The sequence below is a fragment of the Cnephaeus nilssonii genome (genome assembly GCF_951640355.1).
Source record: "Cnephaeus nilssonii genome assembly, chromosome: 10".
Lineage (NCBI taxonomy): Eukaryota > Metazoa > Chordata > Mammalia > Chiroptera > Vespertilionidae > Cnephaeus > Cnephaeus nilssonii.
Window position 1 is genome coordinate 57,922,496 of NC_137081.1, and position 12,157 is coordinate 57,934,652.

The window sequence follows — 12,157 nt, forward strand, 5'->3', positions numbered from 1 at the left end:
AAGTATTTTTTGAATGAATACATGAAAGTGACTTTGCATATCATAATAGTTGGGTTAAAAAAAAATGAAGATCTTCTGTTTATTGCAATAAGCCCAGGGCTGTATATGTAGGCATCTGAGCATCATTGGCTTTCTTTTTCTAATTTGGGTGTAAATATAAAATTTCAAAAGACACAAATCAATATGCATTTGATGGTCAAGCAGTAAAACTGATGGCAATAGGTTTCCTACCAAAGGCAAATTCACAGGAGTATGAATTTCACTGTAGATTACATTCTAAGAATGTTTTCAGTGAAAATCAGAAAAAGGTCTACCCACAATCATTATGTTATTTTTTTTTTCAGGAATTATGACCATGAATTTGATAGCATTTTTCTACAAGGGTTTTTCCAGAAACAACCAACACATTTTGGTACAAGAACATCTTTCTGGTTTCCTAAGACTTGGCAACATAAAACACACACACACAAACACTCATAAGAACTGGCAAGAAATCTAAAGTCACCACAAAAACTATGCTAGCCTCTACTAACAGATCATGACATTACATGTTTATAATGGTTACTATAATTTTAAAGACTTCTATATAATACCTGTTTTTTAGAATCATTCCAATTCAGTTCTCTGCCCATCAGCTCAACAATCCTGGGTAGAGCTTCCTCTGCTGCCTGGACATTTAGAAAAGCCAGGCGAGTGCGACGTGAAATCATATCCACTGCGGTGCAGGCATACTCCTTAATCCCATATTTCACCTGATTTTGAATTAAAGTAAAATTAGTAGTTTAGGTGTTTTTTTTAAAGCGGAAATAAAACTTTACTGAAAACAATCATGCTTAGGAAAAGTGACATTTTTCTTTATAAACAATGGTTCTGTGGCAGGCATGGGACAAATAGTGACATCATACAAGTTGCCCATCAGCCTGCCAAAGGGGTTTTGGAAACTGGGACAAATTGGTCAAGAGTTAATGCCTTCTTTCTGAATAGAACCTGCCACAAACATGCAAACTGCCTCACTTCTCATTTACTGTCCACAGTAATCACATACCTCTTTGCTTATACATAGTATGGATGCTAATTTACATAGCTGAGTAGGCAAAGAACAAGTATCAAAAAGTTATGGTCTCATCTCTTTAAGCTGTCCCAAGATTTCAGTCTCCGAGTAACCAAAATGCTTACTGGATACCCAGGTTTTAAGGTGAAGTGAATTATAAGTAAATATAAAGCATGGTCTCTGTTTCATAAAATGTGAAACCTTGATGAGAAACAAAGCATAAATCTTTGAGAAGTTAAGTGTCAAATCAAGATGTATCATCAGGGAGCACATGAGTGGTACCAGAGTTGCAAATTCACAAAAAGGCAAACAACTGGGAATTAACAAGACTTGGGATAGCTCTTGGAGGAGAAAGAAATCCTTTATTTTCTACTATCATGGTACCATTATCAGTACCAATTTAGAGTTAAAATAAAAATATATAAATGAAAAATATCTAGGCTGAGCAGACACTTTACTCCAGGTTTTAGCTCACATATGTGCATTAAAACTTAGCCATATTTTAATTGTTTTAAAAGATGAAAAACAAACAGATGAATGGCACCCCATGCAGATTCCCATATGGCCATTCACATACCTCTGCTTCAATGTATGGAAATTCTGACACCAGCCGCACTCCAACAATGGGCCACCTTTTTCCAGTCACACTTGCCATTTTGGCCACCTCAAAGGCCTTGTCCCCATAGGTGGAGGCAAGATGCTGTGCCACCTAGGGAAACAAAACTGCATTAGGACTTTGAATATCAATACTTGTAGGTGCAAAGCAAAAAAAAGAAAAACTACAAGCTTATCTTGTCAGCTTTCTACAGCCTGTAACTAATAGTTCTGGGAAAGTATTAGATTTTGATTTTGTGGGAGGAAACCACTTGGGCCCCAAATGCTTAGGCCAGCATGAACTCTACTACACATGTATCACTGTATCAGTGACGGATGGAGCTTCAGCTTCACTCTGCTCCCAATATCACTTCTAAAGAACAGCTCCCCTGATTTTCATGACAGAAAGAATGTAGGATGTCCTGTCTGCTAGGAACAAAGCAAACAAACCCTAGATTTTAAAAGAGAAACTAAAATGTTCATTTTTTGTTTCTTTGTTTTGTTTTTTTTAGGCCCCTAAGGCAAATAAGCCCCTCTTTTTTTTTTTTTTTTCCTTTTCTCCATTAATTCACGTCCACAGTACACAGACAGAAATGAACCCCACAAGAGGAAATTCGAATTAAGGGAGGCCACACGGTTGCTGATTCTGCTACTGGTAATAGTGAGATTACTAGTAGGCAGGTAAAGAGTAAGATGATATAGCAATACACACCCACCTCACTTTCAAGTCCATAATCCTGGACAAGCCTAATGTAGAGTGTGGGGCTCCAATCTCTGCCCCCTTGAAGAAAAAGCCCAACTGTTCTACTTGGTCCTGCTTTCAAATTATGAGCCTTGACAGCAGCATTTATGGTATCTTCTGCCATAGAGCGATAGGTTGTCCACTTTCCCCCTACAAACAAGTTAGTAAATAATTCATTAGGTTACTACCCCTTATTTTTTTATACTTAATCATTTATCAACGTAAGAATAACAAGTCCACCTGTTGTTTGGTAAAAATATGGCAAAGTGATGTTAGCCTTTACTCAGAATCATAAAAAAAAAAAAAAAAGCCTGTTGATTATAGTTCAAAGAGGTGCCAGTGTGACCACTGAACACAAGGTCCTCTCTAAAGCTTCCCCAAGTAACAAGGTAATGCCCATACCTGCTATTGTGATGAGGCCGCTCTCGCTGATATCCACAACATGATTCCGGGAGATGGACTGAGTGTTTGCCGACTTAGGATCTGTCACAAGGGGACGAATACCGCTCCACGCTGCCAGTACATCCCCTCTCCTCACTGGGAAGGATCAATGACAAGGGGTAAGAGGATTACTCAGAGACATCTCAACAAAACTATGAAATAGTTAATCAGCAGAAAAGAGTACAGCAAAAGGAACACATGAATATGCACTTCTAAAGGGAGAGAAAGCCCTAACTGGTTGGCTCAGTGCATAGAGCATCAGCCTGCGGACTAAAGAGTCCAGACTGAAGGGTCCGGGGTTTGATTCCGGTCAAGGGCACATGCCCGGGTTGTGGGCTCCATCCCCAGTAGGGGGCATGCAGGAGGCAGCCAATCAATGATTCTCTCTCATTATGTATGTTTCTATCTCTCCCTCTCCCTTCCTCTCTGAAATCAATAAAAAGGTATTTAAAAATGGGGGGATGGGGGAGAGAAAATCTTTAAATATAAGAACTGAGTAGATAAGTACAAGAAAAAATCAATTTATTTTATTACAAAGATAATCTTCATGGAAAAAAATTGAAAAGAGGAAACAAAAGAAACAAATGCTAGCAAGCTTCAGCTGGGATAATTTGTAGTTAAAAAGAACAACAAAAAAGGCAGGAACAAAATAAAAACAAACTAATAGACTTATGACTTGTTATATTTCTCCTAGAATATGTCTTGCTATCTCTTCTCAGGGAAGACACAGATCCTTAATTGAGCATTTCCAGCCGGCCTAGCCTTGTCAAAGCACTTGGCATACACATTTCATCTCACTTAACCTCACAAAGCCCCATAGCATTGGTTATTATTATTCTCACTGTACAGATGGAAAAAAAAAGATTGGAAAAGTTAAACCAACTTGCCCAAAGCAAACATCTTATAAATGATAGAGCAGCACATTCTTACCCATTGAATCACGGTCTCTCAACTGCTGACAATTTCCATACTCTACTTTTTTTTTCTTTTTTCATTCCATTATCTTTATAACTGCCACAAAAATAGATATGTCTCCTCCCAATATAGGTACACAATACTTGTGTTACAGCGTTTGGAAACTCTTCGAAAAGTCAAGATACTATGAAACTTTTCTTACTATCTCTGCCAAAACAGATTACCCCTCAATACCAAAAATTGATTATATAAAAACAAAATTGGACAGCATTTGCATAGCACTCATTACTGACATAAAAACGCTAAAAAGAGTAGCCTAGTTGTGGTTCTGGAACACCATCGGAGGAAGGGCAAAACCTAAAGGCAGAGCTTTCAGAATCTACTCTTCTTTAGCCAGATCAGCTTCAGGTTTGGCTTAGCTTCTTTCCTCTCCATTCTCCACATAAAGGAACTAACCATGCGCACAAATTCAACAGCTGCCTAATGATGCAGACTCTGGGGAGGTGGGGAGGTGATTGCTTACCTGGTTCTGTTGCACTTACTTTGGTTAAACTAGTTAATCCATTCCTGGATACTAAAGAAATACAATTTTGCTTCAACCATGACTTGGGTCATTCTTCATCTTACTCCCAGTCATTACCCATAGTGATAAAAACTGACTGTATATAGTCTTAAAAACATCAAGAAAATGGAAAAACTGGATATTCACATGCAAAAAAAAAGTGTGCCCTTACTTTCCACTGTATACAAAAATTAACTTAAAATGGATCAAAGACCTATACACAAGAGCTAAAACTATAAAACATTTAGAAGAGAATGCATGGGGAAAGATTCATGACATTGGATTTGGCAATGATTTTTTGCATATGCTACACAAGAAAAAATAGATAAAATGGGCTTCATCAAAATTAAAAATGTTTGTACATAAAAATACATTATCTGGTGGGGGTGATTGGGGGGGAATGGAGCATATGCAATACTTTCAACAATAAAGAATTATTTTAAAAATTAAAATAATACATTAAAAAAGACATTATCAACAGAATGAAAAAGCAAGCCATGTAATGGGAGAAAATTTTTTTCAAATCATATATCTGAAAAAGGGTTAATATCTAGGATATACAAGAACTCCTAAAACTCAATAACTAAAAAACAAACAACTCGGTTGAATGGTGGGCAAAAGATTTGAATAAATATTTATCCAAAGAAGGTGTACAAATGGCCAATAAGCACATAAAAAGATGCTCAATATCACTAATCATTAGGAAAATATAAATGAAAACCATAATGATACACAACTTCATATCCATTGGGATAGCTATTATAAAAAATTTATTTTAAAAAAAAACAACAGAAAGTAACACATGTTGGGAAGGATGTGGAGAAATTGGGATATCTTGTGTATTTTAGATGGGAAGGTAAAATGATGCAGCTACTATGGGTAAAAGCATGGCAGTTCCTCAAAAAAATTAGAATTACCAGATGACCTAGCAATTATACTTCTAGGTTCATAGCGAAAAGAATAGAAAGCAGAGAGAATTCCATTCATAGAAACATCATTCATAATGGCCAAAATGTGGAAACAAACCAAGTGTCCACAAACAGATCAATGGATAAATAAAATATATTATATACTAGTATATGCAATGGATTATTATTCAGCTTTGAAAGGGAAATTCCGAAACACACTATAGCATGGATGAATATAATGCTAAGTAAAGTAAGCCAGGCACAAAAGGATAAATATTATGATTCCATTTATATCATGTACCTAGAGTAGTCAAATTCATAGAAACAGGAAGTAAAATAGTGGTCACCAGAGGGAGGGGTAGGGACGAATGGGGAGTTAAGTGTTTAACTCTCTAAAAATCAATAAAAACGTATTTTTTTTAAGTTATATTGGAACTAAGTTAAATGTAGCATATTTTAATATGGCTCCTTAAGGGCCACACTCTTAACATGATTGCATGCTGAAAGAAGAGGTGCCCATAAACCTCTACAGGGGTGGCTAATCAAACCCATATCCAAACACTGTGTCTGAAACAAAGGAAGAAGAAACATAATCTGGTGAGGAAAGCCTCAGGCGTCCAGGCTTCTCAACATGAGCCCACAAGGGAGTCTCGATGCTGGGGTTTCAGTCCTCGCCCTGCCCCTCCGATGCGTGCATTCTCTTTCATAGGTTTAAGCCTAATGGCTCACACGGAATAGGGGTTAATTTTTGCTTCACAGGGTTCGACAAGAGTCTTTTAAAATATCACATAAAGTATGTAATGTTTTAATCTTTACAAAAAGCCCAACTAGGAAATTACCACTATTTTCCATTAGAGTTCAAATCACCCTGAGTTAAAAATAAAACTTAGCCAACCACTGAGAACGTCACTGTGGTCACCACAAAGCCTGCAGAGTGTGTCTGTGACATTCCTTAGGTAGCCACGCTGACCAGGAATTCGGTTTCAACTCTTAAAGCCCTCTGACTTGATTCTAAAATTATTTCATGGAAAATTAGGCTTTCTAGAGTAAATCTGAAGCATATGCAAATAATCTTGGTAGTGAATGCTTTCCCTTTTCTGGTATAACAGGAAGAAAAATACTTCTATGAAATTGTGTTATCTGAAAGAAAAAGACAGAACTAAAACACTTTTTTCATTCATAGAGGAACATTAACTAAAGCATTAGGCATACTGATACCATTCTTAATCCTGCTCTTGAAACTGACACTCAATAAAGGAAAACACTACCAGGAAGAATTCATAATGTATTAGGAACTTTCTTTTACTTTGCTTGATATCTTAACATTCTGCTCTTAGCCTAAGAATTATATCAGATAAATTTTGCCATTAAATTTATTTTAAAAGGATAATCAAATTTTAAATCACATTTAAAATATGAATCAGTCTTCATAGCCTGTAGAATTTTTATATTATTCAACCAGAGGGTGATTGGATCAGGCTATCTCCCTACCAGTTTTCTCTCAGCCTTGAGATTTAATGATTTTTACGGATTATTCTTCAGCTATTTACTGCTGAAGAATAAAGTGCTTGTATCTCTTCACCACCCAAATTTAAGTAATGACAAGTCAGCCCTCGAGTATAACCTACGTCCATGGGACAGAGCATTGCTAAACACATGAAACATAAATTCTAACCACTTGTATAAAAGACAGCAACTAACTGAACTAACAGCTTTCTCTCATTATCACCCACAGTAATATTTTCCCACAGTATTCACCCACACTGGAAACATTGTACACTGTTAAACAATCACTAACTAAAGTTCTCTGAAAAAAAAGAAATTCCAATGCAGTAGACCGACCGCGTAGAGAACCTTTTACTATTGCCTGGAACTGCTGTAGCCATGTTGAACCATGAGGGAAACAGCCCCAGGATGAACCCAACTTGGAGAATGGCAGAGTGAAGAGAAATAAAGAGACATGCACTTTAGATGCTGCGGAGTCACTAAATTAACCACCTCTTGAGCATTCTTATATCCAGAGTTCTTCTTTTACAAGATAATACATTATTTTATAGAACAAAACAAAACAAAAAAATTCCATGACTCTAATAAACTGACTATTGCCTTCTCTAAAGGTATACATACCCCCTTCCAGATTCTGCAGTGACACTGCCCCACAGACCTTCCTGCAGTGGTGAGCGTTCCACACCTCTACTGTCCAATTCACCAGCCACTTGAAATGTGGTTCATGTGAACTGAATTTCAAGTTGTATTTAATCTTAACTAACTTTAATTTACCTAGCCACATGTGGCTATGACATTGCACAGCTCTAGAGTAAAAGCTGCCAAGTAGTAGATCTAGATTTGTCCTTCTAGATCACCAAGCTGGTGACTGCCACCATGGCCCCCTCACCCACATCTCCAATGGAGCAACTTTTCTGTGAAATTTGACTGTACTTCCTTCGCTCATGAGAATACAATTTGCTATAATTGCTCTCCTTTCACCCAAATAATTTTACTGTCATAACATGTTCCATATTTACCATTTCAGACTATCCTCCTCTCTTACTAATCTCACAAAATATATATATATATATAAAAGTAATTTTACTCAGTTTAGTATTCCTACCCTCAAGTTCTTACCTGGATATCAGTTCTATCACTCAGGTTATAGCCAAGAGTAGGTAGTGAACATCACCTACTTTAACTCTCCATGGTACAATGTGTGAAGCAAATAACTCAGCTCAAAGTGGTAATGCTTCAGAGCTCAAAGATTCATCTTGATTTTTCTGGTTCTCATACTGCCAGGATAGCTAAACAAGATTTCATTACTGCCTCCTATCCCTCACCATGTTGAGTCTTCAGTGATGACAATTCTACTATTTCTTAAGACTTTATATATTGTATCAATGTATAATATGTATAGTTCTCATATATATATGATCAGTAAATATTAAGTGGGGGATCAAGTATAGTGATCAATAAGTGGCATATTAAAACATTCTCTGAACTTTCTATATCAAACAAGAAGTGCTGACATTACCAAATCAAAAAACAAGAATATTTGGGCCTCTGAGCCAATATGCTAGGTTTTATATGAAATTTCTAATGACTATATATATATATTTAAATATTTTTATTAATTTCAGACAGGAAGAGAGATAGAAACATCAATGATAAGAGAGAATCATTGATCAGCTGCCTCCTGCATGCCACAATGGGGATTGAGCCCACAACCAAGGCATGTGCTCTGACTGGGAATTGAACTGTGACCTCCCGGTTCATAGGTCGATGCTCGACCACTGAGCCAAGCCAGCCGGGCTATATTTAAATAATTGAATATTCCCTTTCAAAATAAATGAACACTTTAAACAAGATGACAAGAAATAACACTACTATTAACATTGAGAAAAAGCCTCATTTAACACCACTTTTTTAGAGTGGCTTACCCTGATGGCACCTAGTTGATTTTTAAGTGTCAACTGCCCAGATGTAAAAAAACAACAACAAAAAACATGAGTACCTCCAGAGTGTATATAAGACCTTGGCAATATTTTCTAAAGGGCAGTTAGAAAATAAAATTGTCCTACCATCATGTCTAAGAAGTATTATTACAATGCTGATAAACAACTAATTCAGGTTTTAGTATATATAACATATAAGGAATAAAATAGCACAGAAATAGTAAAGTTTGCACAGACATTGTTCACAGCTGGTTGAAAAGACTAAATACTATGTGATTTTTCAAATTATAATTAATATTTTTACTCTTAAAAACTTGGCAAGACAAGTGTTTGTTTTAACATTAATAGAAAATGAAGCCCCTGGGAAGTGACAATTAAGAGCTAAATGTGTGTTTTTGTTTCACATCAGTAATTTAGCCATACGTTTGGGGGTGTTCTTTCTCATGTGTGCCACTTTCGAAAAATCAATAAAAAGCATGTGAAATATCTAAGTGAACACAGGGGAAATAGTGTCAGAAATCAATACTTCTCTACCAGCATGTTTAACCTGCTGAAATGAAGTGTTAATCACAGAAATAAGATACCATATTACATTTATAAACTAATGAAACTAGAAAAAGCAAAACATGTGACACTATAATTAAACAGCTGGAAGACATCCAAGCCTGTGTAAGTTGATAACCTTGGTACAATCTCTGGCAGTGAAAAGGCAGGTCTGCAGTGAGTTGATATGGCCGGTGCAGTTGTTAATTGAATAGCAGGCAATCTATAAACACTCCTAATTGCATATGTGAAAACCTGTGCACAACTAGAAACGCTGCCTAGAGAAGCACTCCAGAAAAACTACATGGATAAAGCACTTGGCAAATCTTCTGTCTCTCTCAATCCCTGTAAGTCGTAGCTTAGTTTCGCCACTGCATCCTTCTGATTAACCTGCACACAGCAGACTTAATGATACATTTTTCAAAGGATCATTTTTCTTCCTAACCAGATATGCACCGCACAACTATCAATTACCCACTCGTTTCAGAAAAGAACAAACAAGCAATCTAGAAAATTCAGCTTGTGAATGGAAAGCTTTCTATATCGTAAAAGAAGACATGGTCTTATTCCCAACAGGCAAAATGCTTTGCAGAATTGTTCCGACGCATTTTGCAGAAGTGTGGCAGCTGCTGCGAACAGCATGGAGTGTTAAGATTTGACACTTTTTTTTTTTTCCTTAAGGATATAGCCATTTGGGGAGGCTCAGAAACTGTTGTCAGAATTTTACTATTCATCCATTTAATAAATCCTTTTAAAATGATTATTGCTCTAGGATCTAAATCAAACTTTTTAAATTTTTTGAATCTGTAAAGAAGATGGCTTAGCCCAAGGTTTTAGTTAGGAAACATGGGATCTCCTCTAGTTTAATATACAAATTCAAAGAAGGCCAGTTAAGAGGAAAGGTTGTTATCATTCTGAGAGTGTTGAGCAGCTCCCATAAAATGAATTGAGACTTAATCCACTCCGCAGTAAATATAATATCACATCATGAAACCTGAAACTACCAATCAGAGAATGGTACCATTTTCAGAAGCACAAGTATTGAGGCCAGACTGACTTGTACTCAACTCACACCATGTCCCCGACACAAAAGATTTATTGGCAAGAAACTTCAGACTGCTGGGACTCAGTTTCTTCATCTATGAAGTGGGAATTAAAATATACCTCAGAAGGTTGCTCTGAGAAATCAAAGAGATAATATAGGCAATATGGTTAGCAGAGTGTGTAGCATAAAAAGTGCTCAATAATGGTAGACTTTACAAAAAATAAAGCATGTGTTAACCATTATACACAAATGGAAAGATTAAAATATGTATAGCAACAGCATGTCATCAAATGACTCCATGGTTCCTGACAGTGAGTTTTCTCCCATGTTTCCTCAGGAGAGAAGAGAAATTCCTTGAGAAAAAAATACAAATTTGAATGTCTCACTTTAAGATATAGACATCCTTCAGCTAACACTCTTCCAAGACTGATGGTAATTCCTCAAGTATGAGGCTCTCGATCATTTAGAAATAAAAATGAAAAGCAACTATAAAGAATCATTCATTGTTCATTGTAACGAAGGGTAAGTTTATAAGTAGGAAGCTGTGACAGATGGGGTGCACAGGAAAATGAATGAAGTATGTGAAAGAGCTGAGATCCCTGCTTTTATCCCAGGTATTTGCTATGTGGAGAACTCCTCCTCTCATAAGTCCCCAGACCACCAGAGAAAGGCTGGAGTTAGTGTTAGATGTTCATTTCAATCAACCACTTTGATCAGAAATCAGAATTGACAAAAACTATTTGTTAGTTTCACCAATTCCCTGATTACCAAAAGGTATGTGAACTGAAACAAGCTTTATAGATCAACCAGTTCCCACCAGGTAGGGCAAAAGTCTTCCCTTTATTGATGGGCAGAATGAAAGAGCAGGATGCAGGGTCCAGTCTCTGTTACACCCAGAGCTTATGTCACTGGTGGAAATCCCCACCTACGGGGATATGCATGACAGCCTCTTGGAACCAAATCTGTTTCCCGCACATACAGCCTTCCAGCGCATGTAAGCAGTTAGATTTCTCATTGTTACTGCATTTGAACTTTAAGAATTTGGAAACTGTCAACATAGAGCTCTCTGCTCCTGAATTAATTTTATTTCTTGCTCCAACAATCAAACTTCCTGTTTGTAAGGCCAAGACATAAACCTACTTTTTACATAAATTTGAAATGAAGCATAGTTCATTAACAATAATCAATGTATTAAAATATAATCATACCCAGAAGAAGCTCCTCCCTTGCAAAAGGGATCAAGCTAAAATTACAAAGCACTTTGATTATTTAAATATGGATATTAAACAAATCATGATTATTTCCCTAATAACTGTCTGTGAGCCTAAGTATTAGCGAGATAGATTTCGATTACATGTATTCAATATATTTATACTATTATTACAGACATCCAAAGAGATTCTACTAAAATAAAACCCATTACTTGAAATTAGAAGAAAGTAAAATTGTAAATTGTGGATCAATCAATTAAACTAGGAGAGTGACCTGAACCATTTTCAAAGTGGTTTGTTTGTAAATATGTGATCACACAATAAACAAAATTCTTTAGGAAAAAAGGATCCATAGATGCCAGTGAGTCACATCAAGACAAAAATCGTCTTTGCATGTCTTCCACTGAAGCCAGCATTATAGAAGATTCCTGATATAAATGGAGACTATTTTTCAAAAATCTTAAACCTTCTACCTTCACACAGAATGATTTCCAAGCTGCTAATGTGTCAAAAACCTTGAAGACACCTCTTACTAATTAATTTTAATTCAAAACAATCATGAGTGGCATACCAGATAGACAGCAAGCTTTGTACCTGAGTAAAAAACCCTTACCCTCAAGGAGCTCCAAGTGAAAAAACATCTCAGAGTGCTACCTATAATATAATGTGATATACTAGGCCAGCATTTTATGGGAATCT

At 36.4% G+C, this 12,157-nt stretch overlaps 1 protein-coding gene across 2 annotated transcripts in view; it reads right to left on the reverse strand.

Annotated features, from left to right (window-relative positions):
• Nucleotides 1-12,157, reverse strand: part of GPD2 (glycerol-3-phosphate dehydrogenase 2) — a 143,869-nt gene that overhangs the window by 14,168 nt on the left and 117,544 nt on the right. For both annotated transcript variants that reach the window (XM_079782932.1, XM_079782931.1), the window contains exons 10-13: nt 2,790-2,924; nt 2,362-2,537; nt 1,629-1,760; nt 594-752 (exon numbers count right to left, since the gene is read on the reverse strand). In XM_079782932.1, coding sequence (XP_079639058.1) covers nt 594-752; nt 1,629-1,760; nt 2,362-2,537; nt 2,790-2,924 — 602 coding nt within the window. The remainder of the gene's footprint in view (nt 1-593; nt 753-1,628; nt 1,761-2,361; nt 2,538-2,789; nt 2,925-12,157) is intronic.